Below are 21,278 nucleotides of genomic sequence, written 5' to 3' on the forward strand. Positions count from 1 at the left end.
TTAGATTTTCAGAATTTTTTCCGAGTGTTGCAGAATTTTCCCCAAGGATTGCAGACAAAATTCTACCAAGTGGTGCAGAATATTCCCCGAGTTGCAGAATTTTTTTTCCTAGTATTGCAGAATATTTCCCGAGTTTTGCAGAATGTTTTCCGAGTTTTGTAAAAAAAAAATAATTCGAGTTTTGCAGAATTTTTTTCCGAGTTTTGCAGAACTTTTCCCGAGTATTGCAGAATTGTTTCATATTTATATAAATAAGGATATATGTATATTTGTTTATATATTCGCGTCACGTTCTTCGCATCGCGTCTGCCGCGCTATCGCGAGCCCAGCGTCGCGCGTGTCGCCAGGGTGAGACGGGTGGCGTGTACACTGCAGCGACGGAGAGTCTTCAAAAGACGACGAGATACGCCTCGATTATGTTTGCCCCGACGCCCCGACGCGACGTCGACAAATATTAATTCATCTGAACGACACGCCGCGCGGGCTATGCACGTCGTCGGAAGAGCGACACGTTATCTGCGCATGCAGACCAAATAATCTCCCTTGCCAAACCATTCTGACAACATTCCCCCTCTTTTTTTTTCTTTTTTTCTTTTCACTCCTCGGGCACGTTCTGCAGTGACACGGCAGAGGACTCGGATCACGTAAACGGATACGTAAATCTCAGAACAGAGTATCAAATAGACACGTAAGCATACGTAATAGCTAGGGACACCTGTATCTCGCGATTTCATTTCATGTCAAGGTATTTCACAAAACACTGTAGCTTTTTCTAAGAGTCATGGCAAATTGTGAGGGTGCAGCAGTACGGTGACCACATTCTCATTGGCCCCGTCAAGAGCGGGACGACACCTCTCACCGACCTCAGCCAATAACCACAGGGGAGAAGCTACAGTATTTTGTGAAATACCTTGACACGAAATGTATTCGCAAAATACAGGTGTCCCTAGTAATAGCTGTACAATGCCCATCACTTTCGATTACGTCTAGAAGATAATTATTTGGCCACAATGGCAGCAATGTTTGTTTACGTTTATAAGTAGTTTAAAAACTGTTTCGAGCACTAGAATATATGCATTCGACCGGCGTTTTATCATCACCTTGTGTTTTTTTTACATACATATGAAATACAAAATTTTAATTTTAACACACGCACGTTACTTTGTTAGTTTCGTGTTGTTCGCAAAATTTTCCAAAACAATCTCACTGGTTGCCGTTTGTTACGTTTCCGTGCATATTTCGCGAAAAGATTACGAGGCTTGAAAATTAAAACACAGTAGCATTGTCTCTGTTTCGTGATTGGGTGAGTTTCTTTCAGGTGTCGACTGTTACAACATCAATTACAGTGATTCAGTGCGAAAGCAAACGCGTCCTGAATGGCTGGGTCAAAAAGACTTCTCTCGACAATCACAGGGAAGAAACCGCTGGTGCGGGTAGGTATACCTTGTTGCAGTCTAAGAGGCACTGATACATTTTTTTTTTTCGAGAAAAATGCCTGACCCTAGACGTGGAGTTCAGATTTCATGTCATATACAATAATTCTTAAATATCATGGTATCAAAAAAATCACAATTTTATATTTATTTTAACACCCACATAATAGGCCCTACATAATGATAAGCTTTAATAATATTGTTTGTATTGTGGGAAGAAAGTCACGAATCTACCATTTTAGAAGATCGATGTTCTTTGTTTTTTTTCTTTTCTTTAAATTCATTTCCATTCTTACCTCCCCCACCCTTCCACCCAGAATTGCAAAGCTTAATGTTCTACTTACCTACTCCAAGAGTAATTCTCGTGTTCAAAATAGTGATTTTAATGACGAGTCGAAAAGTTTTTTTCCTCGTCACAAACTGGATAGCGTGCTCAGCAATTATGACCGACCTGAACACCGCTTAAAAATAATAAATCGTGAAGTGACTGTCCACTATTATTTCTTCGTTGGCAGCTTCAGTAAGGTTATACTTAAAGACAGTTTTGTGCGAGACGTCTAAGTATACGGTGGACTCAGGATGCGACATGCGCAATCGATTCGCCTCGGTCACTTGACCTTGAAGCGTTAGCAAGCACGACCGCCGACGCTTCGTCGAGTAGTCGATTAGTCGAGTCGTCGACGATGCTTTTGAAATGGCGAATAAGTGGCGTCGGCGATGTCGCGGTGCGGCGTCGATATATCGATGTCTGACGTCCGAGCCCAGCACTCGACTGTTCCTGCCGAGGTTAATAATTCCTCACTCTGGCTGTTGATATCATTGTGAAGGTTACTTAACGCTCATTTCACATGCACGTGAGAACGTAAGCATTAAGAACTTGAGTACAGGCACCAAGAGAAAAAAAAAAGTTGTTCAAATTTAATTTACTTGTTTCACAAACAACTCAGTGGATTTTTTAAACAGTCAAATGAGTTGTGTGTGAGATTTGTTGTACATGAAACAAATACGATGAATTTGAACCACTTTTTTTTATACACAATTTCTTAAGCTGAAGTGCATATGTATATGTGAAACAAGCGCGAAGTGAATTTTTAAAATAGTCAACTAATTACATTTCCTAATTCTATAAAATATTACTTTTCGTAATGACCCATTAAAATATCAATCTATTCACATTGTATTATATGTATTTATGTTCACTAATCATTTCTTCATCGCTGCTTTTTTTTATTTGCTATAGCAGATTTATGCAAGCGTATTTATATATTTCTTACAAGTATTATCATCATATGACACGTAACTGAACATAGACCGCACCGTTTAAATACTGACATACGCCTTCCTTTTGTCTCTGTGAACCACCTTTAGAATGTTCTTCCTTGCTGTGCTTTGCACTTGTGTCTTCGTCACAAGTTTTTTTAAATTTTTTTTTTGATCGACGGATCGCCTTTTCGCGTTATCTGCCTGGGTTCGTGTACCTATTCCAACAGTAGGACGGTCAGCAGCCCTTTCATGGCCGACTTCTGCACGATGTCGAGAATGCGTATCTTGAAAGATTGCAATTTTATTTGGAATTAAAGCAATAACGCTGTAAATTCACTGTGGAATATTAAATATGGAGGATCCCTGCAAGTCTCTATTCCACAATGGTTTATACATGTATCCAAAAAAAAATTCTCAAAACACCAGTTCTAGCCCTGTTCAATTAAAAAAAAACAGCAAGTTTAGGACTAAAGAAAATTTGAAGGAAAAAAAATTATTAAAAACTTGTAACGGCTTCTAAGGCATCCGAAATGCTGGTTTATTGATTTTTAAATGTAATTATTATTTTTTTATTTACAATAATTTATTCAAGCTGTCCACTATATTGGCATTGCTTTCAGTGTTCCGTAGCAAATTCTGTCGTCAAATATATAAAACTCGTTACCTTCTACATATGAGTAATAAGTCGAGCAAATTTTGATAATTAAACAGTTTGCCTGTTCATTTCGTTCATTACTACTACACGCCCAAGCCAACTGTGATCCCGAGGAGGGGAGTGACGGGAGCGCTAGTGTCGCAGTGAGAGAGGGGTGGGGAATGAGGAGGGGTATGGTGACAACTCTACTTGCCGTCCCACCCGCGACATGATTCGCTCCGAGCCTTCAGGCGGACTAGGGAAAGGAGGGGACAGTGTGGCGGAAGGGATGACGACGGAGGGAGGGGTCCGTCTGACCTTGGGTAGTTCACATTTTTCCCGGGACCACAGTTGGCTTGGGCGTGTAGTAGTAGTTCATTTTCTATGCTTCTGCCGCTGGGTAGCGCTGTACGATTGCTTTTATTTTCAAAATTTTAAGAAATTTTTCTCCATTAAAATTTGCAACCAATGAATAACCCATAATTCAACAGGCGATGAAGCCGAGCGTTTAAGGTCTTGTCTAACCGGAGAAACACTCGAGCGCCAAAAAATAGTTTGACATGTTAAATACTTACAAGCGCGATTTAACCGACTTTCGCAATACCGCCTTAAAAACCAAATCTGCATTCTGTGCTGCGAAGAGAGGAATATTGTTGAAGCGTGAAACCTTAGAAAACTGTTGATTTAGGTTTGTGTTTATTAACCTGTTAAAAAATTTTCTCCTACAATTTACGAAGAATTCTCATTACAAATTATCCATTCGTAAAATTACTGCTATCTTCGTACGTTTGCGGACACTGGGTTCACTTACTTTGAACATGAATCCAAAAGAATATTTTTGGTATATTGACAAAACATTCAAAAGCTGGTTAAGTCTACAGTCATAACACTATTATTTTGTCCAAGCGTATGTTTGCCTTTGTTTATAACGAAACATCCAACTCGGAAGCTGAATTACGGCGTTGTTTCCACGAATAGTCAGTTATTTGAAATTTAATTACGAAGAAATCTTCGTTTGTATGAGGTAAATTCTTCCTTGTAACGCACGTAAATTTACTGTTAATTTCTAACAGCGTAGTTTTTAATTATTTAAACAGCGAATCCACTGTTTCAGTTACGGATGTGTCTCACACGTCAAGTTATTTTTTTCTTTTAATTACTATTAATTGCTGTACATTTATTCCAATTCCTCTTGTTGTTGGGTTACGAATTTTCTCACCAAATATTAATGAAAAGTTATATTCGAGTTATAGAACGTCACGGAAGTGATAATGGTTATCAACACTTTCGTGACTCTATACCGATATTATGTAACAAAAAATTAAGTTTCTGGTGACAAAATTTCAGACGAATCATAAAACGCAGACCAAAACTATAGTGATAAATTAACTATAAAAACCATCATAATAACAAAATTTGACAATAAAATGAAACAACCACATGTGTGAGACAGCTAGTTGCACACTTTGAAACAAAAAAACTTGAAATTAGTGTTAATATGAGGAACTTCATGGGAAAATAAATAATTAATAATAAACTGTCCAATCTCCTATAGCACAATTCATAATAGTGAAGTTTCAACAGTTCCGCACACAATTTTTTTCTTTACTTTTAAAAAGAATTCTTTTGGAAACCAGTTTCCAAGAAATAGTTTGTAATACTACAAGAAAGGTATAGTTAAGTACTTAGTACAACACATGGCTATGATTATTTTTTCATAAATGCAATACGTTTATAGAGATAACATTGAGTATTTCTTAAGCATATGTTTTTAAACCATGGGAAAGATTCAATAACTGGAGTTTATTTGGTTGTTAAAACAGTTTACAAACAACTTTTAACTAATGGAGGTACAGGGACAACGACAAAGGCATAAATGTCAGGGTAAGAATACGAACCCAGTATTACTGAAAACACACTATTTTGTAGTGATACAGTTGTTTCCATGTTAATTACAAATATCTCTAACATTACACGAATATTTCTGTTCCATTTACAAATAAACTTTACAGTGCAGCAGGTTTCAGTGTGTAAAAGATAAAAAAAAATTAAAAAAAAAAAAGAAGCATCGTGCATGCCGGCTTGTTCGTTGGAAACACGTGACTTCCTTGCCACAGAAAGCCCGCCGGGGATACTTAAGGCAGGCGAAAGCAGCGGTTGTGTCCTTGAGAGCTTCCCGTGAAAAATGACCACGCTCATCCCACGCGAGCGAACAAACACATAAGAGTTCTCGTCACGTGGGAAGTTAAAACGCAGGTGGAGAAAAGAAGGGGGGGGGGGAGGAAAAGATTTAAAATAAAAACGAGGAAAACCGGCGCCAAAAGAGGAAACGGGAAAGCACCAACAGACTGGAAACTAAAAAAAAAAAAAAAAAAAAAAACGAAAAGTATATATATATTACCAAGAACAGGGCGAAGTTGTTTCATTCGCTTCTGGCCTTGACTCCCGAAGAGCCCGAGGCGTAGTAGTCGAGAAGGAAAGTCGGCACACACAATGTACGTACCTGCACGCGGGGAAACAAGAAGGCTCATCGAAGATCGATTCTCATTTTCCAAGCCATAAATAGCCACGTAAAACACGTTTTAACTAGGCATACGACACCAAACCCGGTTTTAAGCACTTATATTACGTACGTACATATGTATTTTTTTTTTCCAAACAAAACATCATCATCTTGTCTTGGGTACTTAACAAACGAATGTCGGAAAATCGAAAATCTAATTCATGAACGGCCTAAAATATATAAAAAACTGAAAAGTTATGAACATTACTGCAAAACCTTAACCCCACAATAGTTACAAACAAACTATTAAAGTATATAACTATTATGAATATTATTGTTCGAAACAATATCACTACATTGTAAAATTCATTGGAATATATATATATATATATATATATATATATATATATATATATATACACAACCATACCCAAACACACACACAAAAAGGCAGTTTAGAATATTTATAACTCGCATTAATAGATTTTAGAATTTTTTGTTTCATTCTTTGGTTCTGGCATTATGAAAACAATAAGAAATAATTTTTTTTAAATTTTAATAGTAAAATCTTGAGTTGACTTTAAAAAATGGAATACAAACAACCATTGCGTAATTTAACTACAAGTCCACTACAGTCGGCGATTCGAATTTCGTTTCTTCCTCTAGCAACTTGTTTTCCACAGCATGGAGGTAAGAAGTTATGTGTGTACAAACGCTGACATGTCAATAATTGAAATAAAAATGAAAACCTAGATAGCAAAATATTGTTTTTGTTAATGTAAATAAATTTAGTGCTATTTCCTTGGAGACATGTTAACATCTTTGTTTAACAATAACGTCATGATTACGATTATTCCTTTTCAAGATATTAAAAACAAAAACATTTTGCTCCAGGTGCAATACTGTTGAAGGTTATTTTGCCAACTAAAGTGGCTTCAACTTTAGAACAGACCATGTCTATAGACTGATACCTCCATGATACACAGCAAACAGCTGAGTGCAATACGCCAGTGATAAGAATTAGAGTTTTGCTGATTACGAACCCTACCTACCTGGGCTCACATACAGTGCGCAGAGCTTCAGAAAAAAAAATCTGCTCAAGATATCCGAGTGTAGTTTATTTACGAAAATCAAATAAAAATACGCTGGCCTAAAAAAGCGTGTTTTCAGGATAACATTTTAGGCATAAAACTCCCGGTAGAGATTGTTTAAAACAGTCCAGGGCCTTGCACTACAGCTTTGTCTTCACTTCCCCGCCACACGACGTAATGGTCACAGCTCAGATCTCCCGGTTGGCCAATGACGAGAAGACTGCGCGCCAGTCCACAGCGCTATAAGCACCAGCGCGCGTCGCGCTTATATCACCCAGGGGGTGGCTACGTCTTCATGATTACACAAGTTAAGTTTTGACTTTCTAAGTTATGACGTTTCTAAGTTGTGTGTTTCTACGTTGTGTGTTTCTAAGTTATGATCGTTCTAACTTATGACAGTTCTAAGTTACGTGGATTTTTTCGAGATTTCTAAGTTATGACTGTTCTAAGTTGTATGTTTCTAAGTTATGTGTGGTTCCCATTACACAAGTGTGTGAAGCCGTTTTTTCCCTCTAGCTGACTGTTGCGCCATGTTAGTAAGACGCACAAAACACTGACAGATGTATAGTTTGTGCATTGTAGAAACTTGTTTTAAATGAAGGGATTTTTTTTTACGAAAGTGATTGTTAGTAACGTTAGAGATTTTAGTTCATACTTACTAACCATTATCAGACGTAACCAAGCACCATTTCCGCAATTTTTTTGGGCGAAACAGTATGACTAGGGGCAGGCATTTTTCGCGAAAAGATCTGAACACTTATTAGACTGCAACAAGGCATACCCGCACCTGTGGTTTCTTCCTTGTGATTGACAGCCGTCTGCGAGAGAAGTCGTTGCCTTATTTGAACCGAGCCACTCAGGACGCGTTTACTTCCGCACTGAATCACTGTTATTGGTGTTGTTACAATCGATATGTACCTGGGAGAAACGCACCCAATCACGAAACACAGACGATGCTACAGTGTTTTAACTTTCATATAGTCTCTAAATCTTTTCGCGAAATCTGCATGCCCCTAAGTATGACGATGGTGAGGTTCACAGCATGGCCTAGCTCCGTGTATCACCAACACACATACACCCCTGCCTAGGCGGGAACCTTTAGGGCGAACTCAGACCTCCCTTCTTTGCTAATACCGCCACTGTGCGCCGCAAGCGGCCAGCGAAGGGCTGCGTGAACACGACGCGAGAGGAAGCAAAAAAAGCACTCTGATGTGTGCAACGTCACAACCCGTCACCGACTAGACTACCTTCGAAACCTTCTCAACCAAACTTTGAGCACTTTATATACTATGTTAACAGATATTTTCACTCTGTTTATTTAATGTGTGTATTGATTCTCTGCCAAACTCAGCCCTTGGCTGTTTAACAACTGTAACATATATATATATATATATATATTAGTTATGAATATTTTATTTATCATCAGGCTGATTACATGAAAACACGATATAATTAAGAAAAATTATACAAAAAATTGGTTGTCTGTAAAGTCGGTTTACACACGATAGTTTAACGTGACAACGTCATAACAAAACATTGATGAAATGATTGCATAATTTTATGAATAAAATTGAATCATTTTTATTGAATTATAACTATTTTGTATGGATACAAAGAATGAGTGAAATGAAATCTACAATTTAATTGATAAATTTACTTTTATTTGCACTCATTAATTCAAATATGTTTATTACTTTAACGAAGAGATTATTTTAACTATAACTTTTATACATGTTTGCTATTTAACTTCTTCCAATCTGTGTTATTCAGTTAAGGATAGGACGATGATAGGAAAAGTAGGAAACGAATGGGAGTGTTTCAAGTTTAATGTGCCTCAAAAAAGTCAAATCGATGGTTGTTCCAATCGAGTGGGCGAGAGATAGATGCGGCGCAAGCGTACAATGAGCGTAAAGGGACACAGCGTAACGGGACAATGTGCGTAACGGGACACTTTTTCGTGCGTGGAGCCGGCGTTCATCGATTTATTAGACGTGGTCACGTCAAAAAGAACTGTAACATTACCTTTAGTTAAACTGATTCTGTATTAGGAAGGAATTGTGTTTATCCCCTGAACGAGATAAATTAAATGTGTTTTATACTTTCCGGCACGTCATTCCTTATTTTACGTGCCATAAAGGTGAAAGAGTGTTTGGAAAACTGATGTATGAAATTTTGGTAACGGAAACGTGTTATTTCACGCGTTGTTTACTTTTTCCCCATATCTTTACCCTGAAAGGGTGGACAGAAGGCAGGTATTTTTTACTCAACACTGTGCCACTCCACAGCTGTTATATGGTATATGCTCAACTTTATACCTTTTTATGCTTTTGCTTTGTCAACTGCGAACTGGTATCCACATTTTTAATTTACTTTGTTTGTTAATTGTACTATGATGTCTCAAATCAAGACATTTTATTTTATCGCAGTGTAATGCCACTATGGTTATACTGTAACTTTCCTGCTACATCAGTACAGCTCTAATTTTGTTATTTAATTTTTTCTTATATTTGTTTTTAACCTATCTTCAAGAATATTATGAACAGTGAACTTTTAAAATTTCATATTGTAAACGAAACATCAAAATAATTGTGTTATGTACGTTTAGGAATAAATTATTCACACTAAGTGCAAAAGCGCCTGTTCTGCAGTTATTGACTCCCTAAGCCACTATTTATGTCGTTTATTCAGTGCCACAAGGTCAGTTCGACCCTCATGATGTGACTTTAGAAAATTGTTCGTCGTTATAATTGCATGCTGCAAATGATCTTTTACCGCCGCAAGTGCTAAGGTACTGATGAATTTGCATTAAATAGATACGAAATGTGATTACTTGGTTTGCAATTTTGAGGTTGCATATTACCAATATGGTTTCAAGTACATAGAATTTAATAAACAAATAATGATATAAAGTATATGTTTCATTTTCGATTTTATTGGTCTGACAGTTTATACGTTAGACCTTGCCTTAATTTCTCCGCCATATAATGTTAAGGTTACCGCTCAAATGTCATAGTTACCCAGTGCCAGTTCAGAGCCTAGCGCTTAGAGGCGATACCGCGCTAGAAGCACCAGCAAGCATCGCACTTATGATTCCGCAGTACTAACACAAATACACAATACCGAACTGTTGAGTGTGTGGCGTGTGGACTAGGTCAGCATACAGAAAGGGGTTGGGTGTGGAGTATGGCCTACATAAGCATTCTGCAGGCGTGAACCTAGCAACACAATGTGGTTACATCACACACTGTAACACGGGGATTGTGATGGACTCGGCATAACATTCTTGCAGCAAGATGTAACTCAGCTACAATAATGGCATCGTAACCGAGCTTGATAGAAGAGAGTCAGGTGTTAGCTTCGAAATGTTAATTAAAGCAAAACATTAATATAAGTAGATAAATTTAAGGCGTATATTAACCGGGCGTTACATAAAGAAAAAGAAATGCCCTTTCGACAATAACGGAGCGGAGAAAACAGATATAAAAATTGTTTGTTACGAAGTCAGCATAACGCCTAAAAATATCTCGATTGAAACGGAATAATCGATTTCAAATCAACGAGCGCAGAAATAACACTGTAGAATAGGGTTTCGCATACAATCACCTGGAAATTTTATTGGCAGCTATAAAGTGTTATCGAAGCCAATTCACAGCAAAATGTTGTTGTAGAAAACTAGTTCTTTAATTTCGAAGGGGGGAAGAGAAAAACGCACTTAAATATGCCATTTCATAGTTTTTTTTTTACAATCAAATGTAATTTAATTAAAATTGAGATAGCATTTTTTTAAGTGACGAATATGTAAACAATCTCATCAAAATAGCGAAAACAGCAATGATCAGTTACATATAGCAACAAAGCCCGAAAGTCACTGAAACGAATATTCACATAATTATTGCAAAAAATTCAAAATAAAGATTTGGTTAAAATTTGGACAAGACGACCAGCTATCATAAGTAAATAATTCACATATGTCATTAAGAAAATTTTGTATCACAGGATCAGTATTATAACCCGTAAAATGGCTTGCTACGTCCATACAAAGTAACACCTTACAGGACAACGAACATTGAAAGGACCCCGTCTGCCAGAGCACACACACGGTGCGCAGAACTTCAGGAAAAACAACCGATTTGAAAAGTATTCAAGAATTCCGTGTGGGGTCTGCTTACGAAAAGCATTTAAGAATTCACTGAGGACCGAAAAGTACTTTTGATTTCGGATTAAGTTTTTAAACTGTGTTTTTAGAAGAGCTGAAGTGGCTACAAGGCGTGTTTTAGAGTAATTTTTAGGAGTAAAATAACCAGTACAGATTCTTGACAGCACTTAACGGACTTGCATTACACCTTTATATTTATTTCACAGCCACATACTGTTACAGTCACGGCTCAGATTTCACAGTTGTCCTATGTGAAGACTGCGCGCCACTTCACAGCCATGCGCTTAGAGGCGATACCGCGCTAAAAGCACCAGCGAGCGTAGCGCTTATCATCCCGCCTCACTAACACGCATACACCCCGACCAGACGGGCCCCTTAACGACTTCAAGGTGCGCACATTCGCCTCGCTGTTATCTATGCTAACGCACGGTTGCCCATGGCAACTCGAACACGTGTGGCCGAACAAGGGTAAACAAACACTCCTATTTTAATGCGTTCTCCCGATACTTAAATGTATTGTTCACCGTGTTTCCATCTTTTTTTACTACATCGGTGGGGTTTTTCAACAAGATATATTTACTACAGTGCTAGAGGTAGTTTCAGAAAATAGAAAATAAAACATATTACGTGAGTCTATATTCTGTCTCTTTTTTTTGTGTGTGTTATCACAAGAAACAGGAAAAAGAAATCGTGGATTCATTTTGGGATATGATATCATAAAAACCACGTTAGTGTTTCACGGCTTCTGTGATTGGACCGCAGTTAATATGAAGTACTGCGAGCCAATGAACAGGTGTAATTTGCAACACAACATAGAGGATTGTGGAGTCTATCCCTACAGGTCACAGAAATCGCTAATTTTTCCAGTCCATAGTTGTGACACTGTTTAGGAAAAAAATAAATATGAAACAATTTCTCAAGAAATTAATACACCAACATTGAAAACCCTACCCTTCTTGGGAAGTATAGTTGCGGGTGCAAACACTGCTAGTTTTCCACCCACACCCCTCTCCTCCACAGCATCGGAGAACCGGGCGCCGGCAGTTAAATGGGGCAAGCTGGTCGCTGCGCGGCGCTGAGGCGACACGCGAGATTTGAAACAAGCGCGGGCGGGTGTTCCACCTCATCACCAGTGGCGGATCCAGGATTTTGGTTTGGGAGGGGCTTGACCCAGCTGACGCTAGGCTTTATCAAGGCAAACACTAAAACAATAGTGGACCCAGATGCTTTCGGAGGGGGCTTGAGCGCCTTAGCCCCCCCCCCCTCTGGATCCGCTACTGCTCATCACCGGAGTGCCGCCGACTATAACGCCAAGCATGAATTAAAATAACTGGATGATCTCGGTGTGATTAAAGAGAAATAATTAAATAAGATATATAGCAAGAATATTTTTTTTTTTTTACTTTGTGTTAATGAACTACGCCAATCAACAGTTGGATTGTAGCCGCGACGTTTGTACCAACGGTTGTCGGTTGGACAGCGTACCTTCCTGGGCCGCGCCGGCGGCTGCACGAAGGGCCTGAGCGCGAGGGGCGGCGCGGGGGCGGCCAGCCCCAGCACGCCCGGGGGCGGCACGTGCACCGGGTGGTGATGGTGGTGATGGTGCAGCAGGCCCGGGTGCGGGCCCAAGGGCAAGGCCACCACCTTCTGCAAGGGCAGCCCCCACGGCAGGATCCACGGGTGGTGCTGCATGGCTGTGTGGCTGTGGTCGCGCACTCACGCTCGCTCGCACATGCACCGGGCGACGCGAAGGACGGCGCCGCACTGCCCCGCTGCCCCGCTGCCAGGGCGCCGGAGCACTGAGCGGGCCCTCTCGGCCTGGTTGGGGTGAGGGGTGGGGGGCGTAGGGGTAAGGCGCGCGCATGCGCCCCGGGCCGGCCCGCTTCCCCTACCTGCCCCCTCCCGCCACTTACCTACACGCTCACCCGCCTCACACGCGTCTCGCGTCTTGTCATCGGCAAACTAGTGATGGGCAGAACGGATCTTTTGACCGAATCGGTTCTTTTGGATCAGTTCCGTGAGATGATTCGTTCAGAACGATTCGTTCATCTCGGTCAATTCGTTCTTTTCTGTGTATGGGATCTGGCTCTTTTATCAGGTGTCGTAACTCGTTCATCTTTTAGAGTATTACGTACGTGTTTTTGTATTTGAATTTGAACATTGCTTTCCGTAGCCAGTGAATCACAGTTGCGTATATGAAACAAGATTATTTATATTTTATTACTTTTTAAGTTACAAATATTAATATATAGGCTATTTACACTCTAGTGACAGTAAAGTGTTTACATGTAGACCAACACATTTAGAGAAAAAAGACAAAAATTTAATACTACTGCAATTCAGTATGAAGAGAAACAAATGAAGTACATTAATTAACCCAAAAATGGTAAGTGTGAACATTTGTAGTTACTTTCCCTGTTATTTTTTAATTAATACGGTTTTTTTTGTTTTTTTAGTTTTTTATTTCCAAATTTGTGTATGTGAATGTGAAAAAGCAATTTTAAACCACTACTTAACAGTTGACATTTTCAGGTATAGATACTTTTCATGTTACCCTATTTTATTTGATCAGTTATCGTTTGCTCTTGTGAACATGCGCACGCTGTGATTACTAATTCTTCAGACTCCTGACGTCATGAATCATTTTACGAACGAATCAGACCGGGCGCGTGGCCGGTTCTCTCATCTCGTTCTCTCGTTCTCTCGTTCTCTCCGCGTTTTCGTTCTTCCGAATCTTTCAAGGTACCGGCTCTCAAAGAGCCGGTTCTTTACATCGCGAACGAATCGCAAGATTTCGTTCTCTCAAAGATTCGTTCTTTTTGAACGAATCGTTAACGAACGACCCATCACTACGGCAAACACGGACACACGTCAACTGAACTGGGGAACCAGGGGACCCATGCGGTACCGTGACACCGTAGAGAGCGGTACGGAATAGCTCCCCAGTGAATCAAACGGGAAATTTAGAAGAAATTAAGACTCTTTCATTGATAACGTTTTTAAACCAAACCCGGAACTTGAATTTCGACGACGGTTTAGCTTGAGAAATTTTGATATATTCTTTCCTGATAAATTATTAATAAGTGCAATTTTTTTTTTAAAAAAAAAATAGCAATGGTCAAAATCAGTGAAATCGCGTTCATTATACGAAGCAATATAATGTTTGAAATTTTTTTTTTCTAATATGAAATCGTGGAAACTGACCGGAACTTTGAATTACACAGAAATAGCAATTTCATACTTCCGTTTCCCGCTAATGCGAAGCTAGGCAAAAGAAGGAAGACATGAAATGAAAATGGCCAGCGCGGGGTCCTAGGATCCGCCCCTGGGCGGGGGCCCTAAGAGCGATAGCCCTTCATCGAGGCTGTGCTCATGTTAACTTGAATACTTAGATTCACCGTGCTGTGACCAGACAATGTGTGCAACGAAAATTGATAAGTGCTCGGGATATCACAGTGATGTCTGCTTACGAAGGAAAAAAAAAAACATTTAAGAATACGCTTAGGGCGTATGAGGAATTCTGTTTCCGTTTTTCGTTTTTAAAGTGTATTTTTAGACATGTAACGCCCGGTAAAGATATTTGAAAGCATCCAAGGGCCTTCTTTATTTCTCATGGTCAACACGACGAGAAGACTGCACTTAGGCAATACCGCGCTAGAAGCACCAGCGAGCGTCGCACTTATCAACACGTCCCGCTAACACAAACACACCACTCGCTAGGCTCCCTAAATGTCGTGGTTTTGCAACTGCATTCTTTCTTGTACGACAGCCCCTGCCTAAAAGTGTTCACGAAGCCGCCCCTGGCATTTGCATGCTGTGAACTCGGTAAAACGCCAACTAGCCAAGCACAAGTCCCCACGCAGTGTATGCTCGGAACACAACTAACTGGCTGAAGCACTACAGCCAACCGTCGGGTCGTCATCTGTGCTGTGGGTCTCCAGCGAGACGAGCGCGTAACACGGATCAAGAGAAGACCAATGCAAGGAAAACACAGGGATTGCGCCGAGAACTGTTCCCAACAAGACTGTGCCAAAATGCGGGAACCTTTTCAACGATCGCACCAACATACGAGGTGTGATCACAAATTACAGTTTAAGGGGCCCGCCTAGTCAGGGGTGTATGTGTGTTAGTGAGGCGGGATGATAAGCGCGACGCTCGATGGTATTTATAGCGCGGTATAGTCTCTAAGCGCAAGGCTCTGGATTGGCGCACAGTCTTCTCGTCGTCAATGGATAACTGTGAAATTTGAGCGGTGACCGTAACATTACATGGCCGAGAAATGAAGATAAAGGTGTAATGCAAGTCCCTTAAGTGCTTTCAAGAATCTGTACCGGTTGTTTTACGCCTAAATATTACTCTGAAAACACGCGTTTTAGCCATTTTAACTCTCCTTCAAATACAGTTTAAAAACTTCACCCAAAGTTAAAAGTACTTTTCGGCCCTCAAAAAACTCTTAAATTCTTTTCGTAAGCAGACCCCACTCGGATATCTTGAGTGGTTTTGAAATCGCGTTGTTTTTCCTGAAGCTCTGCGCACCATTGTGTGCCCGAGAAGGCGGGGCCCTTAATAGATATTTATAGCAGGAACTGCTGTTGCTACGTCTATTTGAAGCAATAAGCCCGATAGCCCGATCCGTTGAGATAGTCAGTGCCAAGTTTGATCAAGTTGTGACTTGTCAGTCGGCTTCCAGATCCGGAAAAGTGAGGTTCGTGTTCACCGCATCTGCCGCACATCATGCGGATAGAGACAGGGAAATTTCACGGATTCGTCTGACCTCAGGGTAAGAATTCAAACTAATTGGTGTGATCAATCCATGTTTGCTTTCCCATTGGTTGATTTCGTATCCTTTTTAATTGGCACTACCTGATTCGCTTACTTCTCTCCTGGCTGGGCTTCGTTTGCTCACGGTCGCAGAACGTGCGAATCCGAATAACTGCGGTCCAATCATGAACACAGTGCGAGAGTGTGAACGTTTTTATTCTAACTTGACAAATAAATGAATGCGCGAAATTTTCGTATCTCCAATCATGGATTTCGAACAACGCGTTAAAATTAAGTTTCGTTTGCGAAACGGAGACAAAAAAAAAATAGGTCGGGCTAAAAGGAAAATGTTTTGACACCACGACGGAGTAGCTGAAAGCCTTCCAGTCATGGAATCAAAATTGGGATAAGTGCGTATCGCTAGCGAAGAATCGTATCTTGAAAGCGATTGGTTCGAATTTGATGTAAGTTTATTACTTTGTTCGTAATAAAATTACCATCGTATTTTTTGATCACACCTATAGCATGTAGGACAAAGGCAAGGTTTGCTAATTGCAGGAGGAATGCCGGCCTTGCGAGGAGTGCGTCCTGTTAATCCGTTTTTTTTTTCCTGGTTACTTCATAACAGCATGTACCGCCCTCCGGAGCTTCACCTAATGAGTTCCGAGCATACATTGTATGATGACTTGGCCTTTATAGTTGCGTTCAATGTATTCACCACGAATTTTGAAATAGTCTTGATAATCTTAAATGATTTTTTCGTACGGAGACCCCACTCTGTAATCTTTAGCAGTTTTCAAATCACAGAGTTTTTTTTTTCTGAAGCTCTGCACACGGTGTGTGCACTCCAGGGTGGGCAGGGATATTTTGTTTTAAAAAATATTGTAACACATCATAAATAAGTTTGGTGTATTTGGGATGTGTATTTGTTACAAAATCGTATTATAAAAACGAAATAATATTAGTCCCCTACGGTGCTGCCATCTACAGTGATGGATGCGTACCGAACGAATCGCGCTATCTAACCGCTTCCGAGGCAACCAGGCACTCATTAATAACATATTTTCCTTTGTTTATCGCGAGGGGCGTTATTATTAATGAATTATAAATTAAATTTCGTGCCCGGGGCCACAATTGCACATCATTTTGAGCATGGGTCTGGGCCACATCCTCCTGGGACATGACCGCGGGCCCACCGCGGGGACCCGCGGGACACGAGACAAATGAACGCGGATCACTTTCTCCCACTCGAGGAACTCGCTGGCCTTGTCCCCGTATCGCGGCCGGCGCCGACACAATAGATCCCGGCACGCGATAATCAGATCTCCGCGCTCCGTTCACCAATCCCGTTTCTGTGTCATTAGTTCTTGTGACACCGCGTTCAGCGGGTGCTGTTTGGGAAACCACTATTGCACAACAGGCTTGCTTCAAAATATTGTTGCGAGTGGGAAAACATGTTTGGAAAAGATACCCCAATTAACTAAATAGTTTATGTTATTATACTAATACTTTATTAATTAAATTACAACACTTAAAATGTCTGTCCACGCAGGCCCCGCACACGACGTCCTTCACATATCTCCCGCAAAGGAGTCGTCCATTAATCACATGATGTTTTTTTAGCAAAATTTTAACCCCCCCTAGTGATTTGTGGTGAGGTTTTAGACTTCCCCCCCCCCTAATAAATCACGTGTATTTTTGGTAGAAAATATTTTTAAGAAATTCAGAATATTATCTTTAAATATAGGTATAATCTAATTTAATTCTGGAAAATTAAGCACAGTGATAAAAATGTCCAGACACACATTAAGGTTGCAGGTTTATTCTCACTGGCATAAAAATAATAAAGGAAAGGCTTATATGTGATTGGCGACTGGCAAGCCGAGCCGGGTGGTTCATGTTGCGGCGGGCGGTGATATTGTTGCCTGGCTACGGCGAGTCAAGGTCACGCGTCGTTTTTCGGTTTAGTAGAAATCGGGCGAAAAAATAAATAAACGTGAAATCTCTCTACACCCCTCCCCCCCCCCCCCCCCTTTTCGAACCTCACGTGATTAATGGACGATCCCAAAGGGGTCACTCGCCGCCTTCACTTCATTCTCGCTTAACTGCATTGCCGCTTTAAACCCCTCAGCCCACCTTCTGGAATGGTCTCGCACCCCTCCGACGTGTCACGTCATCAGGGTCGACCCGACGCTCGAAGCTCCCAGAACAATAGCGTAGAACCCTCCAGACGGACCGCTCAGGGTCGACGACAAGAGCGGGGGTGGGGGGTGGAAGGGAGAGTAGGGGAGGGGGAGGGTAGCGAGGCCAGGCCGCCAATCCGTCAAGGTATGCGCTGCGTTAATGGTCCGTGCCCCACCCGGGGACCTGAAGGCCAGATGACCGCTACAAGATCCGCTGGCCCGCCTTCGCAACCATGCTCCCAGAACGTTAATGATAATATATATTTTGTGCCTGGCTGGCGCTAAGTGCGACACTTGCTCGCGCATCTCACACCTCTTCGCCTCCACGCACTAGGCACCAAACTGGTGGCGGGCAGCGTTCTCGTTGGTTAAATCGACTCTACGGGACTCTAACCGAAAGCCTATAATTTTAATGTGAAATATTAAAGATGAAGGCACCCTTTACATCTCTATACTATTTACAATAATATGTTTAGAATGTTTCATAACTAAAAACGTCCGTGAAAACAACAGTTTAGCCTTTTGACGCGACGTCTAATAAATCGATGAACGCCGGCTGCACGCACGAAAAGTGTCCCGTAACGCACATTGTCCCACTACGGATGTCCCACTACTGATGTGTCCTGTTATGCTTATTGTACGCATGCGTGGCATCTCTCTTACACTCGATTGGAAAAACCATCGATTTGACTTTTCAATCATATTTTCGTTGTTCGAATTATTAATATTATGTAATTTAAAGATCGTCCACCGATTTTCAGCCCAATCGGTACGGTTATTAATTCCCATCTACCACTATAAGAAATAAACATGGCGGACTACATAAGTTTATAAAACTTACACAACACAAAACAAAATTTTTATTAATATATATATAATATCTGAAACAATTATTTCCAATATGGCTTCGTGGCCGTAGCAGTTAGCATCGCTGACTACCAATCCAAAGTTTGACGGAACGAATCCCGGCCGCTGTAATACTTTCATTTTTGTACTTGTAAAAATAAAAACGGCGCGCGCGACACTACAAAAGCAATAAATATATTTGAATTAATGAATGCAAATAAAAGTAAATTTTTCATTTAAATTGTAGATTTCATTTCACTCCTTCTTTGTATCCATACAAAATAGTGATAATTCAATAAAAATGATTCAATTTTATTCATAAATGTATGCAGAGGTAGATAGAAAGATAGAAAAATTTTAAAAAAATTCTTCCTCAAAGAATATAATATTTTCAATGCTTAAATGGTTTGGTTGCAAAAACCTATTACGGCTCAGTCTCAGGCCGAATATGATATTTCTTTTTCTTCTGGATCAATCATTTCATCAATGTTTTGTTATGACGTCACGTTAAACTATCGTCCGTAAACCGACTTTACAGACAACAAATTTTTTTTTATTGTCACGAAAGTTCACATTATAGAAGTAAGAATGGAACGGAACTTGTAAAAACAGATGCAATGGCTCTTGAATATTATTTAATCAAACACTTAAAATAAATGTACAGCGTTTGTAAATATCGCACTGACACCAGGTGCTCTGCACGCCCAGCCTCAAGAATCGGTCTAAAATGGTTATTTCACTTGCTAGTCAGTACTGTTAACCAAGATATTTTCCTGTAAATTATTTCTGATAGCACTCTTGATATTTGTTGTTGGGCCACACATTTTTAACCCCAAATAATTACCAAACATTATTTTGGATCTGTAGAAGGTCACGAAAGGGAACGCAATTATTAACACTTGCGTAACATTTTACCGTCACTAGATAGTCTTTTATAAATATGTGTTGAAGAATTTTAAGTCGAAACAAAAAAACAGAGTGCTGGCTTGATTACCATACAAAAAAAGTATTCAAATAATAGTAGCGACAAGAAAATGTGTGACACTTTGCCTTAAGTACTGCAATTGGTGGCGGCGGTGATGATGATGATGAAAACAGCAACACACGAAAATTTTGGTTCTTAATGTATGCTAGTGGTTTTTTTGTAGCTAATTAATAAAATTCATGCTGGAACAAAAAGTATCCTGTATCGCAAAAACAACCTGTTCGCCAAATAATACGAGTTGGACAGCAAAACTTTAAAGTTAAAACCAACAGCCTATGTCACACGGTTTACGCATACAGGTGATTACGTCTACAGAACATCCCCCGACCAATAAGAAGAGTTCTATAGAGTTTAAGGTCACTGGTTTGAGCGCTAGGTGAGTAAAAAAAAAAAACTTTTGTTGGACGGGTGCCCCGCCAAATTTGCCACTTTTTTTTCTGTAAAATAAAAAGATTCAATGGTAGTATATCAGTTTTAGTTTAGAAAACCTTAGTTTAATCGTCCATGGCTTGATATTTTAATAGTTGTTACTGTAAATCAAGCCCAAAGTTAAAAGTTTTCGGTGTTTTAATGTGTGTGTGTATGTGTGTGTGTATGTATGTGTGTGTATGTATGTGTGTGTGTGTGTATATATATATATATATATATATACACACACACACATACATACATAAAAATAGATGGGGATGTGCTAAAAAAAAGTGTAGCCACATATAATATAGTTCCTATTCCAAAGATTGTATGAAAAAGAAAAAAAAGACCATAAAGCAAAATTCCCTGACTTCTGTTGTGTTGTAGTACAGTATGTAAACTGTCTCGATTTTTAAAGTTCTCAAATGTGATATCTCTGGTCTACTTATCCTTCTTCTACTATTATTTTATTAATAGCGTTTGTAAACATCTTAATGTAAGATTTCAGTATTCGTAAAAAACCATCCCGAGTTGCTTTGCAAGTGACAGTTGGTAAATATGGTACCTACCATTGGTATTACTTTTGAGGACAGAATGATGACGCGTAAAAAGGTACTATGTGGGGTAAGGGAGAGAAATAGAGTTACAGAGAGAAAGAGAAAGATATAGATATACATAGAGGGCGAAAGAAAGACATACACACTTATGTTAACTTGAATGCAACTTATAGCCATTTTATCTTCAAAATCTTTGGCAAACGTACGACGTGCAAAATACACAGAGTCATCACATCGATAAATATTGCACAGTATTTTCGCTCGCTAAATTACAAAGGAAGAAAATTTAAAAAAAAAAAAAATGGCGCGCCAGAAAAAAAAATGCGGAATGTAACGGGCGGAATAAGAGCAGACGTAAACCAAAATGTGGGATGAAACACGTGTATTCCGGGACTTAACGCTGGAATTTTCCAAACACATACCTACCTATACGACTGCGTGTTATTGCTTGCTTT

The 21,278-nt window shown here is 39.9% G+C and overlaps 1 protein-coding gene across 1 annotated transcript in view; it reads right to left on the reverse strand.

Annotated features, from left to right (window-relative positions):
- Positions 1-12,889, reverse strand: part of LOC134536769 (uncharacterized) — a 791,154-nt gene extending 778,265 nt beyond the window's left edge. Inside the window, exon 1 of the mRNA XM_063376681.1 lies at positions 12,566-12,889. Within this exon, the coding sequence (XP_063232751.1) occupies positions 12,566-12,772 (207 nt within the window). The 5' untranslated portion in view covers positions 12,773-12,889. The remainder of the gene's footprint in view (positions 1-12,565) is intronic.
- Positions 12,890-21,278: the final 8,389 nt, after the last annotated feature.

This window comes from Bacillus rossius, chromosome 11 (assembly GCF_032445375.1).
Source record: "Bacillus rossius redtenbacheri isolate Brsri chromosome 11, Brsri_v3, whole genome shotgun sequence".
Lineage (NCBI taxonomy): Eukaryota > Metazoa > Arthropoda > Insecta > Phasmatodea > Bacillidae > Bacillus > Bacillus rossius.